Here is a 25733-nt window from a genome sequence, read left to right on the forward strand (position 1 = left end):
AAGAGAGAATCTTAAAAGCTGCAAGAGAGAAGCGTCAAATCACCTATAAGGGAGCCCCAATCAGGTTAACATCAGACTTTTCATCACAAACCCTAAAAGCTAGAAAGGAATGGGATGATATTTTCAAAATACTAAAAGACAAAGATTGCCAGCCAAGAATACTCTACCCTGCAAGGCTATCCTTCCGAAATGAGGGGCAAATAGTATATTTCTCAGACAAACAAAAACTGCGGGAGTTCACTACCACAAGACCACCCTTACAAGAAATCCTCAAGGGAGTACTGGGTTTGGTTCCTGAAAAATAACTACCACTGCCATAAAAACCTAAGAAAAATCTAAACCCGCTAGTACAATAAAAATGGCATTCATGAAGAGAAAACAAGCTAACAAAAACACTATCTACAACCTAAGGAACCAACAAACAAAGAAACCAAACAGTAAATTAGAAAGCAAGGAACAAAAGACACCTAAGACAACCAAACAACCAATAAAATGCTAGGAATAAATCAACACCTTTCAATAACAACTCTTAATGTAAAAGGCTTAAATTCCCCAATTAAAAGACACAGACTGGCTGACTGGATCAAAAAGCAGGACCCAACTATATGCTGCCTACAAGAGACCCACCTCACCCATAAAGATTCACACAGACTAAGAGTGAAAGGATGAAAAAAGATTTACCATGCAAACAGAAAAGAAAAACGAGCTGGAGTGGCTATTCTTATATCTGACAAAATAGACTTTAAACTAAAAACCATAAAAAGAGACAATGAGGGACACTACTTAATGATAAAAGGACTGATCCATCAAGAAGACATAACAATCATAAATATGTACGCACCCAATGTTGGAGCAGCCAGATTTATAAAACAAACTCTATTAGACCTAAAGAAGGAAATAGACACTAATACCATAATAGCAGGGGACCTGAACACTCCACTGTCAATATTAGACAGATCATCTAGGCAAAGAATCAGTAGAGAAATACAAGATCTAAACAAGACTCTAGACCAATTGGAATTGGCAGATATCTACAGAACATTCCACCCAACAACCTCAGAATATTCATTCTTCTCATCAGCACATGGATCATTTTCCAGGATAGATCACATATTAGGTCACAAATCAAGTCTCAATAAATTCAAAAAAATTGGAATTATCCCATGTATCTTCTCAGACCACAATGGATTAAAACTAGAAATTAATAACAAACAAAACTCTGGAAACTATACAAACACATGGAAATTAAACAGCATTCTACTTAATGACATATGGGTCCAAGAAGAAATCAAGCAGGAAATCAAAAAGTTTATTGAAACTAACGAAAACAATGATACATCATACCAAAACCTGTGGGATACTGCAAAAGCAGTATTGAGGGGAAAATTTATTGCATTAAATGCTCACTTCAGAAGAATGGAAAGATGGCAAGTGAACAACCTAACACTTCACCTTAAAGAACTAGAAAAACAAGAACAATCCAATCCTAAAGTTAGCAGACGGAAAGAAATCATTAAGATCAGAGCAGAACTGAATGAAATTGAAAACCAAAAAACAATTCAAAAGATCAACGAATCAAAAAGTTGGTTTTTTGAAAAGATAAATAAAATTGACAAACCATTAGCATGGCTAACAAAAAAAAGAAGAGAGAAGACTCAAATAACAAAAATTAGAAATGAAAAAGGCGATATTACAACTGATTCATCTGAAATACAAGGAATCATTCGAGACTACTATAAACAACTATACGCCAACAAATTTGAAAATCTGGAGGAAATGGATAAATTTCTGGACACACACAAGCTCCCAAAACTGAACCGTGAAGACGTAGAAAATTTGAACAGACCAATAACAATAAAGGAGATTGAAGCTGTTATCAGAAGGCTCCCAACAAAGAAAAGCCCAGGACCAGATGGATTCACAGCAGAATTTTACCAAACATTCAAAGAGGAATTGACACCGATTCTTTACAAACTATTCCAAAAGATTGAAATGGACGCAAATCTCCCAAACTCATTCTATGAAGCAAACATCATCCTGATACCAAAACCAGGTAAAGATATAACCAAAAAAGAAAACTACAGGCCGATATCCTTGATGAATATAGATGCAAAAATCCTCACTAAAATTCTAGCAAACAGAATACAGCAACACATACGAAAAATTATTCATCACGATCAAGTGGGATTCATCCCAGGGATGCAAGGTTGGTTCAACATACGCAAATCAATAAATGTGATACACCATATTAATAAACTCAAACACAAGGACCATATGATCATCTCTATAGATGCTGAAAAAGCATTTGATAAAGTTCAGCACTCATTCATGACAAAGACCCTCTATAAGTTAGGTATAGAGGGAAAGTATCTCAACATAATTAAAGCCATATATGCCAAACCCACTGCCAATATCATCCTGAATGGGGAAAAGCTGAAAGCTTTTCCTTTAAGAACAGGCACTAGACAAGGATGCCCACTCTCACCACTCCTATTCAACATAGTGTTGGAAGTACTAGCCAGAGCAATCAGAGAAGAGAAGGAAATAAAGGGCATCCAGATTGGAAAAGATGAAGTCAAACTGTCCCTGTTTGCAGATGACATGATCCTATATATCGAACAGCCTAAAACCTCTACAAAAAAACTGTTGGAATTGATAAATGATTTCAGCACAGTAGCAGGATACAAAATCAACACACAAAAATCAGTAGCATTTCTTTTCTCCAATAGTGAACATGCAGAAGGAGAAATCAAGAAAGCCTGCCCATTTACAATAGCCACCAAAAAAATAAAATACTTAGGAATTGAGTTAACCAAGGAGGTGAAAAATCTCTATAATGAGAACTACAAACCACTGCTGAGAGAAATTAGAGAGGATACAAGAAGATGGAAAGATATCCCATGCTCTTGGATTGGAAGAATCAACATAGTGAAAATGTCCATACTACCCAAAGTGATATACAAATTCAATGCAATCCCCATCAAAATTCCAAAGACATTTTTCTCAGAAATGGAAAAAACTATTCAGACATTTATATGGAACAATAAAAGACCACGAATAGCCAAAGCAATGCTCAGCAAAAAAAATAAAGCTGGAGGCATAACACTACCTGACTTTAAGCTATACTGCAAAGCTATAATAACCAAAACAGTATGGTACTGGCATAAAAACAGACACACTGACCAATGGAATAGAATAGAGAATCCAGAAATCAACCCTCACACTTACTGCCATCTGATCTTTGACAAAGGCACCAAGCCTATTCACTGGGGAAGGGACTGCCTCTTCAGCAAGTGGTGCTGGGATAACTGGATATCGTTATGCAGGAGAATGAAACTAGATCCATACCTCTCACCATATACTAAAATCAACTCAAAATGGATTAAGGATTTAAATATACACCCTGAGACAATAAAACTTCTTAAAGAAAACATAGGGGAAACACTTCAGGAAATAGGACTGGGCACAGACTTCATGAATACGACCCCAAAAGCACGGGCAACCAAAGGAAAAATAAACAAATGGGATTATATCAAACTAAAAAGCTTCTGCACAGCAAAAGAAACAATTAAAAGAGTTAAAAGACAACCAACAGAGTGGGAGAAAATATTTGCAAAATATACATCTGACAAAGGATTAATATCCAGAATATATAAGGAACTCAAACAACTTTACAAGAAGAAAACAAGCAACCCAATTAAAAAATGGGCAAAAGAGCTAAGTAGGCATTTCTCTAAGGAAGATATCCAAATGGCCAACAGACATATGAAAAAATGCTCAACATCACTCAGCATCCGGGAAATGCAAATCAAAACCACATTGAGATACCATCTAACCCCAGTTAGGATGGCTAAAATCCAAAAGACTCTGAACGATAAATGCTGGCGAGGCTGCGGAGAAAAAGGAACTCTCATACATTGTTGGTGGGACTGCAAAATGGTGCAGCCTCTATGGAAAATGGTATGGAGGTTCCTTAAACAATTGCAAATAGATCTACCATACGACCCAGCCATCCCACTGTTGGGAATATACCCAGAGGAATGGAAATCAGCAAGTCGAAGGTATACCTGTTCCCCAATGTTCATCGCAGCACTCTTTACAATAGCCAAGAGTTGGAACCAGCCCAAATGCCCATCATCAGATGAGTGGATACGGAAAATGTGGTACATCTACACAATGGAATACTACTCAGCTATAAAAACGAATGAAATACTGCCATTTGCAACAACATGGATGGACCTCGAGAGAATTATATTAAGTGAAACAAGTCAGGCACAGAAAGAGAAATACCACATGTTCTCACTTATTGGTGGGAGCTAAAAATTAATATATAAATTCACACACACACATACACACATACACACACAAACGGGGGGGGGGTAAGAAGATATAACAACCACAATTATTTGAAGTTGATACAACAAACAAACAGAAAGGACATGGTTGGGGGGGAGGGGGGGAGGGAGAAGGGAGGGAGGTTTTGGTGATGGGGAGCATTAATCAGCTACAATGTATATCGACAAAATAAAATTAAAAAAAAAAAAAAAAAAAAAAAAAAAGAAAACCAAAAAACAATTCAAAAGATCAACGAATCAAAAAGTTGGTTTTTTGAAAAGATAAATAAAATTGACAAACCATTAGCATGGCTAACAAAAAAAAGAAGAGAGAAGACTCAAATAACAAAAATTAGAAATGAAAAAGGTGATATTACAACTGATTCATCTGAAATACAAGGAATCATTCGAGACTACTATAAACAACTATACGCCAACAAATTTGAAAATCTGGAGGAAATGGATAAATTTCTGGACACACACAAGCTCCCAAAACTGAACCATGAAGACGTAGAAAATTTGAACAGACCAATAACAATAAAGGAGATTGAAGCTGTTATCAGAAGGCTCCCAACAAAGAAAAGCCCAGGACCAGATGGATTCACAGCAGAATTTTACCAAACATTCAAAGAGGAATTGACACCGATTCTTTACAAACTATTCCAAAAGATTGAAACGGACGCAAATCTCCCAAACTCATTCTATGAAGCAAACATCATCCTGATACCAAAACCAGGTAAAGATATAACCAAAAAAGAAAACTACAGGCCGATATCCTTGATGAATATAGATGCAAAAATCCTCACTAAAATACTAGCAAACAGAATACAGCAACACATACGAAAAATTATTCATCACGATCAAGTGGGATTCATCCCAGGGATGCAAGGTTGGTTCAACATACGCAAATCAATAAATGTGATACACCATATTAATAAACTCAAACACAAGGACCATGTGATCATATCTATAGATGCTGAAAAAGCATTTGATAAAGTTCAGCACTCATTCATGACAAAGACCCTCTATAAGTTAGGTATAGAGGGAAAGTATCTCAACATAATTAAAGCCATATATGACAAACCCACTGCCAATATCATCCTGAATGGGGAAAAGCTCAAAGCTTTTCCTTTAAGAACAGGCACTAGACAAGGATGCCCACTCTCACCACTCCTATTCAACATAGTGTTGGAAGTACTAGCCAGAGCAATCAGACAAGAGAAGGAAATAAAGGGCATCCAGATTGGAAAAGATGAAGTCAAACTGTCCCTGTTTGCAGATGACATGATCCTATATATCGAACAGCCTAAAACCTCTACAAAAAAACTGTTGGAATTGATAAATGATTTCAGCACAGTAGCAGGATACAAAATCAACACACAAAAATCAGTAGCATTTCTTTTTTCCAATAGTGAACATGCAGAAGGAGAAATCAAGAAAGCTTGCCCATTTACAATAGCCACCAAAAAAATAAAATACTTAGGAATTGAGTTAACCAAGGAGGTGAAAAATCTCTATAATGAGAACTACAAACCACTGCTGAGAGAAATTAGAGAGGATACAAGAAGATGGAAAGATATTCCATGCTCTTGGATTGGAAGAATCAACATAGTGAAAATGTCCATACTACCCAAAGTGATATACAAATTCAATGCAATCCCCATCAAAATTCCAAAGACATTTTTCTCAGAAATGGAAAAAACTATTCAGACATTTATATGGAACAATAAAAGACCACGAATAGCCAAAGCAATGCTCAGCAAAAAAAATAAAGCTGGAGGCATAACACTACCTGACTTTAAGCTATACTACAAAGCTATAATAACCAAAACAGTATGGTACTGGCATAAAAACAGACACACTGACCAATGGAATAGAATAGAGAATCCAGAAATCAACCCACACACTTACTTCCATCTGATCTTTGACAAAGGCACCAAGCCTATTCACTGGGGAAGGGACTGCCTCTTCAGCAAGTGGTGCTGGGATAACTGGATATCGATATGCAGGAGAATGAAACTAGATCCATACCTCTCACCGTATACTAAAATCAACTCAAAATGGATTAAGGATTTAAATATACACCCTGAGACAATAAAACTTCTTAAAGAAAACATAGGGGAAACACTTCAGGAAATAGGACTGGGCACAGACTTCATGAATACGACCCCAAAAGCACGGGCAACCAAAGGAAAAATAAAGAAATGGGATTATATCAAACTAAAAAGCTTCTGCACAGCAAAAGAAACAATTAAAAGAGTTAAAAGACAACCAACAGAGTGGGAGAAAATATTTGCAAAATATACATCTGACAAAGGATTAATATCCAGAATATATAAGGAACTCAAACAACTTTACAAGAAGAAAACAAGCAACCCAATTAAAAAATGGGCAAAAGAGCTAAGTAGGCATTTCTCTAAGGAAGATATCCAAATGGCCAACAGACATATGAAAAAATGCTCAACATCACTCAGCATCCGGGAAATGCAAATCAAAACCACATTGAGATACCATCTAACCCCAGTTAGGATGGCTAAAATCCAAAAGACTATGAACGATAAATGCTGGCGAGGCTGTGGAGAAAAAGGAACTCTCATACATTGTTGGTGGGAGTGCAAAATGGTGCAGCCTCTATGGAAAATGGTATGGAGGTTCCTTAAACAATTGCAAATAGATCTACCATACGACCCAGCCATCCCACTGTTGGGAATATACCCAGAGGAATGGAAATCATCAAGTCGAAGGTATACCTGTTCCCCAATGTTCATCGCAGCACTCTTTACAATAGCCAAGAGTTGGAACCAGCCCAAATGTCCATCATCAGATGAGTGGATACGGAAAATGTGGTACATCTACACAATGGAATACTACTCAGCTATAAAAACGAATGAAATACTGCCATTTGCAACAACATGGATGGACCTTGAGAGAATTATATTAAGTGAAACAAGTCAGGCACAGAAAGAGAAATACCACATGTTCTCACTTATTGGAGGGAGCTAAAAATTAATATATAAATTCACACACACACATACACACACACACACACAAACCGGGGGGGGGGGGAAGAAGATATAACAACCACAATTATTTGAAGTTGATACAACAAGCAAACAGAAAGGACATTGTTGGGGGGGGGGAGGGAGAAGGGAGGGAGGTTTTGGTGATGGGGAGCAATAATCAGCTACAATGTATATCGACAAAATAAAAATTAAAAAAAAAAAAAAAAAAAAAATGAAAAAATAAGACAGAAGATGACCTGGGAAATAATAAGGGTGAAACAGAAGCTTCAAGAGGCAGAGAAGGGAGATTCTGGAATGACAGCTCTGTGCCAGGCCTAGAGAACAACCATTCCAGACAGGGCAGTAAGATGGAGCACTTCTTCGTCAAGCATTTCAATAATAAAAACTTACATATAACTTGAACTGCTCAAATGTGTTAACAATATATGTATATGTTCTGGAGATAAGTCTGGGATAAATTAATGATAGGTGAGAGGTACACAAAAAATTAAGCAGACTGAAAAGGAGAAAATTATTAGCTCTAGGGAAACTAAGACGTATAAAAAAGGAAATATAATAACATAATGATATAATAATTGATTTAACTAGTTATGCTGTAACTGTACTTGGACGGGGGCTTGTGAAATCCTTACCTTCCATTGTAGAAAGTCAATAGTTAATAATCTAAAAATTAATTCAATAAAAAATATTAGTATATGCATATTACCTTGAAATATGAATGTAGATACCAAAAGAAACTGCTGAAAGATTTGAAAGTGATTCCATCTGAAAAGCAGAAATGAAGATAAATGGAAAGAGTGATGGTGTTTTTTTTTAGGACTTTAGAGCTCTTTGACTTTTAAAAATATATACACATAACTTTAATAAAATTAAAATATAATTCTGCCATGAAAGTGTGTTTTAAACACAAACAGTAGTACATTCTTTCATACCTTAGTGTGCTCCTGTAAAAATACCTTACATATCATATCAGCACCATAAATGAACCTCCTACTTTTTCATGGTCACATACTATTTCATTGAATATATATATACAACTGTCCCCCAGTATCATGGAGGATTGGTTTCAGGGCCCCCCCATGGATACCAAAATCCATGGATCCTCAAGTACCTTACATAAAATTGTGTAGTACTTACATATATCTTATGCAATTCTCCCATATACTTTAAATCACCTGTAGATTACTTATAATACCTAATATGACATAAATGCTATGTAAATATTTTTTATTCTTTATTTTTAAAATTTGAATTATTATTTTTTTGTTGTACTGTTACTTTTTATCGTTTTTTTTTTCTGAATATTTTTGATCTGTGGTTGGTTGAATCTGTGGGTGCAGAACCTGCAGACAGGGAGGGACAACTTATTTGTTGACATGCAAATTTATGAATATGTGCATTGGGATATTATAATCCCAGAAGCAAAATTCTAGGTCAAAATTTTGAGATATTTCTATATTGCCCTCCAAAGATGTTGCACCCAAACTTACAGCCTCACCAGCCATGTTTCAGGGTACTAAACTGCCCCCCACACTCATATCCAGTACTACACAAGTATTCTCTTTTCAATCTGGAATGTGAAAGGACACATTGTCATTTTGATTTAACTTGATTTTTTTTTTTTTTTTAAAGATGACCGGTAAGGGGATCTTAACCCTTGACTTGGTGTTGTCAGCACCACGCTCAGCCAGTGAGTGAACCGGCCATCCCTATACAGGATCTGAACCCGTGGCCTTGGCGTTATCAGCACCGCACTCTCCCGAGTGAGCCACGGGCCGGCTCTTAACTTGAATTTTTTTTTAAAATTTATTTTTCCAAAGACTGTCTACTCAGTCCCAATTCTAGAAATCTATTCTCATTCCGATCCCTTCTCTATTCTCTTATTTTTACTGTTCTATTTCTCATTAGCACTTGTCCTTTGCTTCCTTCACAATGGACAAAATTTATCTTTTCCAGAAAACTTTTATAATAATGTTTCTACTTTTTCTGAGCATTGTATTGTATATTTATATGCATATAGTCACAACTATAGGTAAATTCCTCAGTTTTTAAGATGTGTGCCAAAATATCGATTGTGATATAAAGAGAATTATAAATATAATATTTCACAGAATCTAAGATGCAATATTCCAAGACATATCGTGATTTCATGAGCAACTAAGAAAGTAAAAATGCTGCCAATTAAAAGAACAAACCACAATGGCTTTCTTATGGCTTAGAATTTTTATTATGCTTACTGAATATTATATGAGGGTACTGTAGAAAGTTCATGGAGAAAGAGAATTAAAAGATAATACTAGTCTGTCCACGAACTTTTTGAAGACCCCTCATGTAATAAATATTTTTAAATCCTTTGGAAGTAAAAGTACTATGCTTTTAAAAACTGGTATGGCTATAAGAAGTAGTATAATAAGTCACGCATTTTGAAAACTGGTAAATTTGTAGGCATTGTCTACAAAATACCTATATTAGTAAAACAAGAGCTACTGTATTTTTGTAGTAATTATTTTAAGCCATTTAAACAATCAGTTCTGTGAAGCAAAATTGATACTCCATTAAGTCACATGTAAACTTTCTGAAAAGCTTTCTAGTACCAATGATCATAGATCTTTAATGTAGGAATTCCTATGATATAATTTTAGAGGCTTTATGGCTGTGTGATTTACTTAACTGCAAGGGCGTGGATAAATGAGATCAATGTCTTTGGCATGCATTGCCACACAAGAGGGTATAAGATCAATAGAGGTTTGGTAACCCACAAAGAGTTCCAAAGTTTGGAGGTGACACTTCCAGAAAAACATGACCAGTGCACAGATGAACAAAAAAAGCAAAGTACAATGTTTCTTGATTCAAGTGCAGGTATATTTACTTTAAGATAATACAAGAATGTAAGACAGGTTGCTTTACAATTATAATTTATAGTAAGAACAATAAATTGGAACTTAAGTTAAATAAATTTCTTATTGTGAAATCATTCTGAGAAGTACCATAAACCGTTTATCACACAGGCTTTTTGTAAAAAGTATACTAAAATTTTACATATACCTTAATCTTTCCAAAGAATAGTTTGCAGAAGGATGTACTGAAAATAATAGCATACATGTATTTAATACATTATTTTTAAAACATTTAAAAATTTTTCAATTGATGTAAACAACAATCCAGTGAGATAGTTTTACCTCCCATTTTATAGATGATAAAATTCAAGAGTGATAATATGAAGTGAATCACCATACTTTACCACTTTTCCATTTTAATTGATCAGGATACTTTATTTATTCTCATTCTAATATAATGCAACAGCCTTATAAACAGATATGCAATCACTCACTCTGATAGGAAATAAAGAATAAAGACTGCTATGTAGTATGCCATTCTTTCTTGGGAGAAGAGCAAAATAATGAAAGATTTTAATAAGCTAATTAAATTTTTAATCTGTATTACAGGATTTTACATGTATGCAAGATGAAATAACTTATAGTCAAAGATTAAAGTATACTGCATTTTTTTCAGTTATTTTAGATATCAAATAATATTGAGAACATTTAGTGTAAAGTAAAATAGACCTGGGCATGTTAAATGAGTGTGTACATATTTTTTTCTAGTCAATCGAGTCAACCTTCAAAGCGGGTGAAATTAGATTATTATACTATATGGGATCTTTAAATTTATGAATTATATATTTATATATTAATGTAATAAATAATATCAGACAAAGAATGTAAAAAGTTTAACAAATACAAAATCAATGTTAATAATATTTTCTTGTAAATAACATTACTTTTATAAATAAATGATGCAGATCAATTGCACATTTAATAACATAAAAACAAAGTCAGTGTTTTCTATTTTCATATGCAAAAGCAAGGTAATGGTTGAAGTGTATATAATTTACATTGAATATGTCTTAGAAAGGAAGATAAATGAACTTATCTTCCACATGCAATATATAAACATATTAATTTAAATTCATTATTCTGTTTTTGTATTCTATCCTTATATAAACTAGCTTTTAATTGAACAAATTTCTATTATGTGCTATTAAATTATTTCTCAATGTGAAAATCTAATTTTGTAGCTTTTCAATAGGAAGTTTTTATTTTCCCTTTTAAGACATATTATCTTGAAATAATAAATTATATTTATTCTTTATTACTGATGCTTAGCACTTTTGCATGTGGTCCTTTTGCAAGAAACAAAATATTAGCTTCTACCTAATATATACATCAGTCTTCTAAGTCATTATTATTAGTAGTATTTCACAACAATTATTTTGATGCTACGAACATTTATTAACAATATGCAATAAGTTACAGAACTGTAAGATACGATTTTTACTACTGTTATTAACATATACCACCTGCAATCTGGAGCAGCATCGTGTGTAAGACGATAATGACAATGACAGTGATGATTGTTACAACTACCACTGTTTCTACCATCAATATACAACTTTTTTTTGAAGAAAAAGAATCCACACATTAAATTTCTTTATTGTATATAAAAAAGAATACCAGACATTCTGTTGACTTTGGTAAATAAATTAAAATTAAAAAACTTTACATAAGTCAAACAATATGTTAATTAAGTACTTTTAAAAGTTAAAAGTACAATGTAAACCATCATATTATATAATACATTAACTTCTATTTTTCAAAATCATTTCAATGTAATTAAAAACATGGTAAATAATAGGGATTTATTAACAATACTAAAAGTCCTAAGATAAATATAAATCTCAAGCAATATTCATTTTCTGAAAATAAGTTCACAGTCCAAACCCGCCCCCCCCCAAAATGTCTTGTTCATTTTTAGGTGATCCACATTCCATGAGTCATTAATTATTTTAAAATGAGGCAAATTTCTAATAAATAAATACGAATATTTAAAATACATTCTTATATAGTCACTGGAAGTATCTATATACTTCTGAAGGGAATGAAAAAGTGCAGACAGTTCAGTAGATGAAGGCAAAAACTCAACTTGATTATATATAATGTTTTCAGTAAAAAGATGCATTTATCTGTTTTAAGAATTCAATTCAAGAAAAAAATACAAATTTCACAGCACTTCACTTTTTTCTTCATTTTCTATATATTCTCATCACAGATATGCTTCCATTCTCTGAAATGTTTGTTTCTTGCATTTGTCACATAGATTGTAATTCTTTAAACTTTGCTTTAGGAGTATCTAATTTAAAAAACATACAATGATAACAGAAAAGCAATATTTATTTAGGATATAAATCAGATGTGATGGCATTAACCAAATGTTCTTACGACAATATAAAACTGTAAGGAACCCAATAAAACAACCCCACATAAAATGTAAGAAACAAAAACTTAAATTAGTCACAAAACATTTCCTTTAAAAGTTCAGTGATTTGTTTAGTAATTTGTCTAATTCTCAGTCTTAGAAAGAAAGTAGAAAAAAAGTAGTCATTTCTAGCTATGGTTCTATACGCTATTACATAGAATCAATAATGTCAGTGTGACACTATTACAAGTTGGTCAGGAATGCTACCTGTATGTACAAATAAATGGAATGGTCCTACTTTTTTTTTTTTTTTTTAAATGTTTAAATTCTCATAGGGCAGTGTAAATTTCCTTAAAATAGACATTAGGAAGACTTGACTTCTTTTGTTAACTTAATCACAACAGTTGCCACCTTAGGTAAATAAATAAGCTGACTTGCCTCTAAACATTTTAAACCAGTATTTCCCAAAGTGGATTCCACAAAATACTACATCTCAAAGCTACTTTGCAAAATGCAGAATACTGCAGTTTCCTTTTAGAAAAGACAAAATGAATAGTAGCATATTAAGATCTGATAAATTCTATCAGATTTTTATTAGGATATTTCTCAAACATGCCTAAGCAACTTTTTTAAAGAAAAATATGCATCAATATCCTGAGGAACCACTTTGGGAAACACTACTATAGAATGTATAAATGTTCCAAGGTTGAGAAAAATAGCAAGAAATATATACATGAATATACTTGCATGTGCTTATAAATAAACAACAAAACTCCAATAGTAGAGATCTAACTAATCAGAACCCACAATCATTATAGCTATAGTTGACTTTTAAAAGAACAAAGGGGAAAAAAAAATCCCTCATTTTGGAGATTAGCAACAAGTTTGAAATATTTCTTTGTGGCAATACAAATGGGATGGATCTCCTGTATCATCCTCAAATACTGCATTCTGTGGTGACAGTGTAGTACTAATAAATAAGATGGTTTTGCCATCAGACAGAATGAAGCTCAAATCCTGGTTTGCCACTTACTAGAAACTTATCTTGGGCAAGTTACTTACTAAATCTTGATTTTCTCTGCTTTAAATGGGATATCTATCTGTGAGAATTAAATGAGATACTACATGTGGAAGAACACTTAAGGATAGTGTCAGGCACCTAAAAAAAACTCTAAAAATATTAGATACTACTTTTGTAGCAGATGTTCAGAATCATAATCCTAAAAATCAGTAGCAAATACTCTTTAGGTGCTAATGATCTTTGATCACCAGAGTCCAATTTAGATGCACTACAATATACCTGCACAGGTACAAAACTGGAGGTTTAACATAAAATTTTACAGTCAAGACACTCTAATGGCCTAAAAATTAAAAATAAGTTAGAAATTATAATTCTATTTCTTTCATCTTTTTTCTAAGTCTTATAACAAAAATAAGTTATGACCTTTCCTTTATTGGTATTGAACAAATTTAGACAAACAGAAGGTAACATACTTATCTGCTGTGAAGTTCTTTCTTCAGGCATGATTTGAAAGTGGGATACTTCTGGACTGTTTTATAACCCTGTGGAACAGAGGATCAAAAGTGTGCAAATGTATGGAAAGACAAACATAACATGATTTCATTTATACGTGGAATCCAAAAAAGTCAGACTTAGAGAAGTACAGAGTAGCCTGGTGGTTACCAGAGAAGAGAAAGGTGGGTGGTGGGAAGGTGGGAAAATGGGAAAAAGTTGACCAAAGCGTACAAAGTCCCAGTTATACATGAAGAATAAGTTTTCAAGATCTATCACACATCAAGGTGACCATAGTAAATAGTCACGTATTGCATATTTCAAAATTGCTAAAAAAAAAAAAAGATTTAAAATGTCCTCACTAAAAAAAAAATAAGTATGTGAGGTGATGGCTATGTTAATTAGCTTGATATAATCATTTCACAATGTTTACACACATCGAAAAATCACATTGTACCCCATAAATATACACAATTATTATCTGTCAATTAAAAATAAAGTTTTGAAGAAGTGTGCAAATGTAAATAAAATGGTATGGGGCCATAGGTATGCAATACATGAATAAATAAATAAAAACACACATCACCTGAGAGCAATACAGTGTCAGAGGTTTATGGCATAGTTTAATTTGATCATGCGACTGTAAGATTTTTGAGGAAGAATAAATGCTTTTTTCAATGTATATCCTTTGAGGTATTTGTGGCATCATCTAAAATGGTAACTAACCACTAGGTGGCAGTTAAGTACATAGCATCTTTACCAAGACAGTTTGGATATAAAGTCTTCAAAAATCTTGAAAAATATGGTCTAAGATGAACCTTAATTTTGTGTATATATAACATTTTCTCTTTTTAAATGTTTAATACTTAAGAATATTTTTGCCAAAGAGGGAAGTCTGAATATTCTAGCTGTTAATTTTAATAAAAAAAAATTTTTTTTCCATTTGTGGCACATCCACAAATATATTAGATGTGTAAACATTTACTGATTCATGCTATATTTCAATCTTTATGACATATTTCTTAGAAAAAAATAGTTGAATTTCCAGTAACTACTTTCTTTTGTATAAGATGTCAACAGGAAAAAATTCGACAAAAAAACCCCAAACCATTATTAAGTTATTTTCCATGTAAAAATTACTGAATATGCAGTGACTTAAGAGCTGTAAGTTACCTGGAGGAAACCTGTCCCACATAAAATGAGAAACAGCGATACCCGTATACTGACAAGTCTGAAAAACCAATGTGCAGACTGAGTTTTTCAAAAATATTTGGCAACATTTTTTTCCCACCAACTGGGATAGAGACATTAAACTAATAGAATATAAAAATAAGTTATTAAAAGTCAACTGATAATATATATTTTTACAAAGCATTATCTTTTATCACCTCAAATTGCTTCTCAAAGTAGGGCCTATGTTCTTTCTTTTAAAATAACGCATTTCATGTTTACATCCTGAGAAATTTATATAAATTGTTTCTCAAATTAGATTTTTTCCCCTCATATTTTAAAAAGTGTTTCATTAGGCTTGAAATTTGTAGGTTTACCCGGAATCCTCTATGGAGTCTGTCTTTCATAATTCCAATAAATTCTTTATAACTTAATTGATCGTCTTTGTCAACATCAAATATCTTGAAGACAGTGTTCACCAAATGTGGTGAAAGTTTGAGTCCAGTAGCTACATAGACTGCACGTTTAAATTCATCTAGATAAATGTCACAGAAAAAGAAAAAGAGTAGACCATTAACATTATAATATGTGTTAATTGCTAGAAAGGTTATAAAAGAAGTTTTTTTTCCCTAAACATTGGTCATGATCTTATGTAACATATGACTTTTCATTAATCATGTTGTCTTTCAGAGAATAAATTTTTTTTTATGGTTTTAATGAACAGAAGCAAGCAGCAGCTATATCTTTGGTTAATAATGCATTCATAATCAATGAATGTTTAATGATCACCTACTATCAGTGACAGATAATTTAGAGGTTATTAAGATGAATAAATTCTCAAGAAACGTATAGTTCAGATGCGAGAGGAGACACCTACCCAAATAACCATTACACAGGGCCACACAAAATGTATCAACAAAGTGCTATGAGAATTTGGAGATGAGCATACTTCTGTCTGCAGTATGGAGTAAGGAGAGGAGAGAGAAGGGCAGCGATTAGGAAAGGCTGTGATTCTGTATTTGAGCTGAGCCTTGAAGGCTGGATGATTTTAGCTCGTAAAGATGAGAGAAATGGCAGATGAGATAACGTGAATGAATCAAGGCACGGGGAGACGCAGGAGAGTGTATAAAGCCTGTTCAGAAACAATGAACAGTCTGGTTTGGGTAGTGTACAGGGGACATGTACAATCTAGAGAGGCTCTGCACAGGGACTTTGAGGGGAGGAACCTGTACATTCTTCAATAGGCAATTGGGAAACTTAGGAGTTTTCCACTGCAAGTGTGTCATAGAAAGGTTAATTTGTGTTTTAGAAAGATTATTCTGTGAATTGCCTAGGAAACATTGGAGAGGAAAGTACCTAGTGGTAGAAATGCCACTTAGGTGGCTACTGCAATAGTCCTTTTAAGAGGTAATAATCTGAATTAAGAATGCTAGTAGTGGCAAAAGAAAAGAGATGAATACATTCCTGGTATCTGCAAGGGTGACATATGTATTTTTTTAAATTTCCCAGTTCCTCAAAGTTAAAGAGCAACTTTCCATACTGAACCAAGCAAGTAGATCTCAGTTTTTTTTTTTAAAGGTTGATCAGGTCTATCACAGTAGTAAATGCTGGTCTGTGAAGTCAGGGCTCCCAAAGGTTTGTTTTTTAAAACAATCAAATGGGTTAAGAAGAAGCCATATTTAAACATTTAGACTAGAGAAAGGGTGAAATATGAATTCTTTCAGGTTTGCCTGACTCAACAAATAAATCAATGAGGCCATATAAGAGATTTAATATCTGTGTTTTCGGGAGAGAGAGAATTGTCATTAGCACTTATAGGGCTGCAGTTTGGCTTCTCCCTAGAACTTGGAAATAAAAAAAAAAAAAAAAAAAAGTCCTCTGAGATTTAGGCGTGGGATTATGGCAGAGACAGGTAAAATCACCTTAAAGACATAAATGAACAGTCTCCATATTGCAAGAGTTTTTAAAAAAGATATGGCTATAAGAAGAGGGAAGGTGATCAGAGCCACAGAATACTAGAAAATGGACCTGGCTTGTTAGCCCACATACTGGGAAAGAATGAACTGGTCCTGAGGACAACAGCATTCTGAATTCTGTGACAGTTGTATTTCTTTGTAAGTTAAGCAAAATCGATATTCAATTTTACACATCATTCTTAAAAGTTGGTTAATATAAGTCCATGGCTAAGTGGTGGCTCGGCTGACAAAATTTTGGTTTCTGAACCAGCAGGGATTAAATCAGTAAAATAAATACCATCTTGTGAGAATGTTTGGGGGATGGCCAGCTGGCTCTTGCATAGGTAGACACATGTCCCTCAATGTTACCAACCAGACGTGAGGTTTCTTCTTCAAACTTTTACAAACATCATTAAATTTCCCTCAATAAGAAATTAAGGGGGAAAAAAAAAAGAAATTCAATGCAAAAATTCAGCACATTTCCCTAAACTTTGTTTAGTTTTAAGTGTTAGAACTGATTTCCCACTGAAAGTATACACCAGAGTTTCAGGCAAGTTGATGAATGATATCACATATCTAATTAAGTTGTCACTAAAGTCTCTAGAAACAATGTAGGATTATATTTTGCTTTTAATTTTTGAAAAATGATTACTTACCTTGCCCTATAGAACGACTTGCAAAGTTATACATATTCAGGGCTATTGCAAAGTCTTCTAGGTTGTTCAGAAACTGGAAAAATGACCTGAATTCATCAAATGTGATACCCTATATTTGGAAAATAAATGTAAACATGTTTAGTAAAATAAGTATCTACATTTAATAGAAGTAAACAGATTAAGCATCTGCAATATAACTTATAAGTAAATATTTCCAGGGCACATTTTGAAAACTTCATTCTCCAAATGGAATGTAAAATTCACTCAGGTTTTCTGGGTAGTGTTGCTACCATTACAATAATACATGAAAATATTTTTTAAAAATTGTCATATCAGTACAAAGTTCCAAAAAATGCTATAATAAAAATGAATTAAAAAATTTCAACATTGAAAATTCTCTGTTTTAGGTCTGAATTTTTTTAACCCTGAAAGTAAATATGATGATTAAGAAAACAAAAACATTAAGAAGTTTCCCCTGCACATATACTCCTTAAAAATGATTCAGCATTAGATCATTAATGCTTTTAAAATGACAATGCAAAATCAAAATGTTGACTAAGCATCAATAGTAGTGTATTTGTACTTATTCCTGTCATGATAACACTGCCAGGACAGCAGAAGGAAATACAATGACTGTACAGATACAGCTGTGGGAGGCCCCAGACAGGGCGTGGTGAGGGATCATGTACAGGACTGGTGGTCAGAGAGGCCTCTTCTGGAATGCCATGTGCATACTGCAATTATTACCACTGCTATTACTTCAATTAAATAGGAAACTTATTTAAAATAAGTACAATATACTTCAGAGAATACAAATTTGGACACGAGGAGCTACATTTAGTTAATGTGTTCTCTTTAACAAAATTAACAGAATTGAGATAGTACAAAGAGAAAAGAGCAGAGGGCTTAACAAATTCTGACTTTAACATGAGGGTAAAAGAGGAAGGTATACTTAACTAGGCGGTGTTGGAAAGGTAGGGAATGAACCAGAGGAGTCTATTTTCATATAAGTTGACTACTTGATTATTTTATTCTAGTTTATTATAATTAATTAAGATAAAATTATAATTTTTGTTTAGTTTATTACTCAAGTACACGATTTTTGGCATATATATTATTTCCACTTCAATTACAACCCATCTTTTACTTGTAACATGAGAATCCTCACTGTCTTTTTTCTTTACATTTTCCTCTTGTCTTTCTGTCACATTCATTTATCGCCACTCCAATACAGGTTCCTATTTTGTGACTCAATCCTACCTGCCATATTTTCTAGAGAGGGCTTTTTGAATCAGTTAGGATTCAAGTCTGCACCAGACAGGGTCTGTCTTAATATGGAGAGCTTGTTGCCAGGGCAACTGGTCACTGCTCTGGTTCTATATCTGTTTATGCTGTGACCAGCTGCCATAGCAACAGTCTCTGTCTCAGGGTGACAGGTTACTGCTGGTAAAAGTAAAAAACAGGAGGATGGAATATTTTTAAGCAAAGGGCAAACAAAAATATCAATACCTTTGGGGAGCATAAAATTAAGGAACAAATCAAAATATACAAGAATACAACTTTCAACATCTGAACCTTCATTTAGATTTTTCAAAATATGGTCCTTAAGCTTGAAAATGTAGGTCCAATTCAAAACCACACAACAATTCTTTTGTACAGATTAAACACTTTGTGTTAATAAAAAATGGGATGTCTATTTTGATGGAGATAATTCAAAGCAATCATTCTTAGCAGTGACAGACTCTCAGTCTGGGGGAGGGCACGGAGAAGCGGGGTGGCCATTTCTTCTCCCTCTCACTCTCACCCCCAGACTTGCTACTGTAATGAACCACTGGGACTTGAATGGAATGTGTCCTGTTAGAAGTAAGGTAAAAAAGAAATAGCTTATTAAAAATAAATGATAATAAGTAAAAAATTTAAATCATCAAAAATTCATGCACTGAAGAGTACAGAAATAAACCCAAATATGGTCAATTAATCTTCAATAAGGGCATCAATACCATTTATTGGGGAAAGAACTGTCTCTTCAACAAATGGTACTGGGACAGATATCCACATGCAAAAGAAAAAAGTTGGGCTCTTACTTCACACCATTTATATATATTAACTCAAAATGGACCAAAGACCTGAATTTAATAGCTAAAACTAAAAAACTCTTAAAAAACAAACAAACAAACAGAGACAGAACTTCATGACACTGGAATTGGCAATGGCTTCTTAAATATGACACCAAAACACAAGAAACAACAATGAAAAATAGATGAATTTGACTTCATCAAAATCAAAACCTTGTGTGCCTAGAAGGAAACTTAGAAAGTGAAAAGACAACTCACAGAATGGGAGAAAATATTTGCAATCATATATCTGATAAAGGTCTAGTATCCACAATATGTAAAGAACTCTTACAAATCAATAACAAAAAGACAATCAAAAAATGGCCAAAGGACTTGAATAGACATTTCTCCAAAGAAGATATATAATGAACAACAAGCACATGAAATGATGCTGAACATAATTACTCTTTGGGAAAATGCAGAAACCACAATGAGATATCACTTTACACCACAAGGATGACTAAATCAAAAAGACAGACAATAATGAGAGTTAATGAGGATATAGAGAAACACAGAAAATAACATATCACCTAGCAATTCCACTTCTAGGTATATACTCAAAAGAATTGAAAAGTCGTATTCAAATACATGTATACACATATATTCACAGCATCACTATTCACGATAATCCAGATGTCTATGGAATGGCTAAACAAATTGTGGTATATAAATACAGTGGATTATTATTTAGCCATTGCAAGGAGAAAAGTACTAATACATGTGACAATATGGACAAACTCAAAAATATTATGAAAAAAAAGCCAAACCTGAAAAATCACATATTATATGATTTAATTTATGTAAAGTTTCCAGAATAGGTAAATCCACAGAGACAGAAAGCAGAGTGATGGTTGCCACGGGGTAGGGGGAGAAGGAAATGGGGAAGAACCACTTCATAGGTACAGGGTTTCCTTTTGGTGTAATGAAAATGTTTTGGAACATTTCCAAAGGTGGTGGTTGTAACACATTGTCAATATACTAAATGCCACTGAAATATTCAGTTTAAAATGGTTAATTTTACATTACATGAATTTCACCTCAATAAAATAAAAAGCCAAATAAAATAAAGCCCAAAAGACTAGGAGGAAAGACCGACTTGAAAAATCCAAATAAATCATCACAACACACTATAATCTAAATAAAAACAGTCATTCAGAAACTGTGCCTTATGAGGGCTTCAAGAGTATAAACTCTGTTCTCAACACAAAATTCCCGCTGAAAATTAACTATGCCACTATTTATACTGTTCAAGGTTTACAGGTAACTGATCTAAATGGCAACTATATAGTAACTTTTAGAAATATACACAATTTTAAAAGGTTGAGAGAAATGTACCATTCTGGAGTAAGCAGAAGATATAAACTCTGAAATTTTACTGGCTGCAGGACCTAAGGTAAGTCACTTCAATCTTTCTGAACACTGGTTTCCTCAAAGTTTAATAACGATAATTATACTACTTTCTTATTAGTATTTATATTATGTGGTTATTATGAGAAGCCATCTTCCCTTCCTTTCTGGTCTCTATCTACATTCTCTCCCTAGATAAGTTCACCTAGTCCCATGGCATTTTAAAACATTTAAAATTATTTATTTTACATGGCAATGTATTCAATGTTCAATGTATTCAAAAGGTACAAAAGACTGTACAACACAAAGTCTCCTTCCTTCCCTGTCCCTTAGCCATGTAGTTCCTTTCCTTAGAGGAGCCAATGTTTCTAATTCTGTGGGTCCTTCCAGAGTTAGCACAGGCTATCTTTTCATACCAATGGTAGTATACTGTACACACTGTTCTAAACCAGGCTCTTTTCAATTACTATATCTTGGAGGTCATTCTATATTAGTATATAAAGAATTTTCTTGGTCTTTTTTCAGCTGCACCTTATTCCATTCTATAGATATATCATAGTATATTTAACCAGTGACTTATTAAAAGACATTTAGGTGGTTTCTAATCTTTTTCTATTACAAACAACACTATAATGAACAAGCTCGTACATCTGCCATTTCATCACAAGTGAATATATCTGTAGGTAAAATTCATAAAAATATAGTTCTACATCTTTAAATACCATGTATCCACCATTCAACAGGAGTTTTAAGTGCTGTGTATATATGAGTCACTAAAAAAAGACAAAAATACCAGCCCTCTTGCAGCTTACATTTTAGTTGAGGGAAATAGACAAACAATAAAAATAAGTAAATTCTATTGCTTATCTAGTTAAACAATGAAAATTTTATAGTATGTATATAAATAAGCAAATTATATAGCATGTGAGGAAATGATAATGCTATGGAAATAAAAAAAGATTAAGGTAAGAAGGAACAGGGTATGCCAGGGGGGTATAATTTATATAATAGGTGATAAATTATTTACATAATAGGTTGTTATTTATATATTAGATTGAAAACGGTAGGCATCATTGAGAAATAACATGGTGATCCATGTGGATATTAGGGGAAGAGCATTCTGTTAAGGGAAGAGAACATTACAAACGCTCCGAGATAGAAGACTGCCTGGTATTTGAGAAACTAAGGAGTTTCTGTGGCTGGAGCAAAGTGCTCCAGGAGGTTCAGAATGGTAGGAAGTGAGGTGAGAGGTAATGAAGGAGCAGCTCATGTAGGATCCACTGTAAGGATTTTGGCTTTTACTTTGAGAAGAATGGAGATCTTACTTTGGTAAGATGCTTTCCATGTTGTGGTAAGATGCTTTACATCATGGTGTAGTGCATTTCCTTAAATGCTAAATGCAGAACAGATTGCAGGGAGGCAAAGTCGGAAGCAGAGAGATGATTTAGGAGACAACTGTGGTAATCCAGGCAAGAGAGAATTGTTACTTGGGTGGTAGCAGTGGAGGTTTGGCAAGAAATGGTCAAACTCTGATAGAAGCATCAAACTCTGATAGAAGTATCAATAAGGATTTGTTGATGGATGGTATGTAGAAGGTAAGAAGGAGTCCAAAATTTTGGCCATAGCAATTAGGAAGAATGGAGTTTCCAAGAACTGAAAAAGGAAAGATGGTATGTGGAACAAGTTCTATGGGAATGATCAGTTCAGTTTTGCAAGTGGAAATGCTGAGTAGGTAGTAAGATTTTTGTAAAAGTCGGAAAGTCAGGGGAGGTGTTTAAGCTAGAGACACAATCTGGAAGTCTGTATACTAATCAGTAGTCTTGATTGCATGCTTGAATGCTAGACTCACATATCCAACTGCCTGCTTAATATCTTCACTTAGGTATCTAGTAGGATTCTCAAACTTAATTTGTTCCTAATAAAACTAGATTCCCTCTTTAATCCCAAATTCATAATCTTGCCTAGCTCAGTAGATGGCACCATTGTTTCACCTTGTGGTTCAGGCCAAAACCCTAGGAGTTATTCTTAATTCCTCTTTTTCCTTTATGTTGAGATATAATCTATGAACAATTTCTATCAGCTCTACTTTTTACATGGTCCAATATCTGACCCCTCTTCCCTACTTTTATCCTGGTCCAAGCAATGCTTCTCTCTTACCTGGACTCCTATAACAGCATCTGAACTTGTCTCTTTCATATCTGGGCCAACTAAAGTTTATTCTGTTATGCAGTAGCCAAGGTGACCTTCTGAAACACGAATCATATCATATCTGGCACATGAATCAGACAACATCTGAGTGTTGTAGCAGATGGCCCGTACTTATTGAGTAAATACTTACTGAATGAATGAACATCATGCCTATGCTCTAAAGTAAGGTTGGAAAAGTTTTTCTGTAAAGGGCCAGAGAGTAAATATTTTCATTTTTGCTGGCTACATGGTCTCTGTTGCAACTATTTAACTTTACCATTATGGTGCAAAAGCAGCCACAGACAATACATTAAATGAATGAGCCTGGCTGTTCCAATAAAATTTATTTGCAAAAATAGAAGGTGGGGTAGTTTGCTGACTCCTGCTATAAAGTTTAAACACTATAGTGGCCTCCCATCTTATAGCCACTATTACAATAAAATCTAAACTCCTTACCCTGGCCTACAGGGTCCTAAAAGACCTGACCCTCTCTCCCTCCTCATCTGCTACTACATTCCTGTTCACTTACTTTGCTTTTTGGCTTTTTCTCAAATAAACTAAGCTTTTTCTGTCCCCAGGTCCTTGGTATTTGCTGTCACCTCTGCCTGGATTGCTCTTTATCCAGATCTTTTGCATAACTGATTCTTCACAGTCTCTCTTCAAAAGCTACCTCTACAGAAAAGCTCACCCCTGCAGTCCACCTTCTTTTCCAGTCCCATGACTCTTGTCCCCTTCATAACATTTTTCATTATCTGGAAGTATATCTTTTTTGTTGGTGCTTGTTTATTTTGTTTGTCCACTAAGATATATTTCCATGAGAGAATTTTGCTTATCTCGTCACTTTATCCCCAGTGTCTAAAATAAGGCCTACTAAATAGTCAATGCTTAGTACTTATCTGCTAGATAAACGAATTAAAATTAAAGTATTTTAGCAATGTAAAGTGCTACTCAAATAATAGGAATTGATGGCTGGCTGGTTAGTTCAGTTAGTTAGAGCAAGGTGCTGATAACACCAAGGTCCAGGGTTCGATCCCTGTACTGGCCAGCTGCCAAAAAAAAAAAGGAAGGAAAAAGGAAAAAACAAACTGTAGTAGTTGTTATTCTTTTGGAGGGAAGGCAATGAGAAGTGACAGGAAGAGAAAGACATAAGTAGGGTGTGGTAGAACTATGATTGGAAAACCCTGGGTTTGAATCCTCGGACAAGTATCTAAGTACCTGAAAGCCTAGCTTTCCTTTTTCCAAAGAAAGATGTCCACATTGGAAGGTTGTTCAGAGGACTAATGAGGTAATGCAAAAAAACAATGAATGAGAATCAATCAATGTTGGTTCACTTGTAAAATTTTCCTTTTCTACTGTAATGATTGGTAGTGCTTAAGATGCTTACTTCAATTAGAACTCTTCAGAAGCTAAACTCAGTTTTTAAAAATCTTCTTATTTTGAAATGATTTTAAGTACAAAAAATAGTTGCAAAAACAGTGCAAAGATTTCCTATAAACTCTTCACCCTGGAATTTAACTTTTTGAGTTACAGAGTTTAATGTTTCCATTTAATAATAATAAAAAAATCAAAACAAAAACCCCACAGATTCAAGGCCCTAAATAATATGCTAGTAGCTTAATAAAGTAGTACAATCTCCAAGATTTACTTTCAGGGAAGTGCCTATTAGAAAAACTCAGTTAAACATTAAAACACATAAAAGGCTTCTGATTAAGAGACAATGTAAGCTAATGGCCAAATGTAGCAAGTCCTTTTTCCCCATTCCTTAGAGAAACTAGAGAATTGTTACATTGTCACCGTGTATCCCTTTTAAACAAAGTCAAACAATTTGCAAGTTTTTCTTGGATAGATTAACTTGATCCTTCTATAAACACAAATAGAAGGCAATATATCCAAAACATCCCATGCTTGAAGGGGTACTTGTAATGCCAGTTCTATTTGGTTGCAATGATGCATTCAAATGCCACTAGATAATGCAACTGCTCAGAAGTGCTGACAACACATTTGTTACTAAATAAATAGACAATCCGTTGTCCCAGGTTCTTAACCATTCATGCCATCCAAACTCTGAAAAACCTCACTTCAACTGCTGATAAGATCATTCACTCATCAATGGCAGTCTTCAAATGACCCTTTATTAAGGGTGTTATAGAAAAGAATAGAGTGTGACAGAAATGATGT

At 33.9% G+C, this 25733-nt stretch overlaps 1 protein-coding gene across 2 annotated transcripts in view; it reads right to left on the minus strand.

The window, feature by feature from the left end:
- Positions 1–12429: 12429 nt before the first annotated feature.
- Positions 12430–25733, minus strand: part of MICU3 (mitochondrial calcium uptake family member 3) — a 94874-nt gene continuing 81570 nt past the window's right edge. For both annotated transcript variants that reach the window (XM_063077207.1, XM_063077206.1), the window contains 4 exons: positions 17908–18016; positions 15674–15831; positions 14108–14176; positions 12430–12547 (listed from right to left, as the gene is read on the minus strand). In XM_063077207.1, the coding sequence (XP_062933277.1) occupies positions 14108–14176; positions 15674–15831; positions 17908–18016 (336 nt within the window). In that variant the 3' untranslated portion in view covers positions 12430–12547. The remainder of the gene's footprint in view (positions 12548–14107; positions 14177–15673; positions 15832–17907; positions 18017–25733) is intronic.

Source organism: Cynocephalus volans, chromosome 13, assembly GCF_027409185.1.
Source record: "Cynocephalus volans isolate mCynVol1 chromosome 13, mCynVol1.pri, whole genome shotgun sequence".
Lineage (NCBI taxonomy): Eukaryota > Metazoa > Chordata > Mammalia > Dermoptera > Cynocephalidae > Cynocephalus > Cynocephalus volans.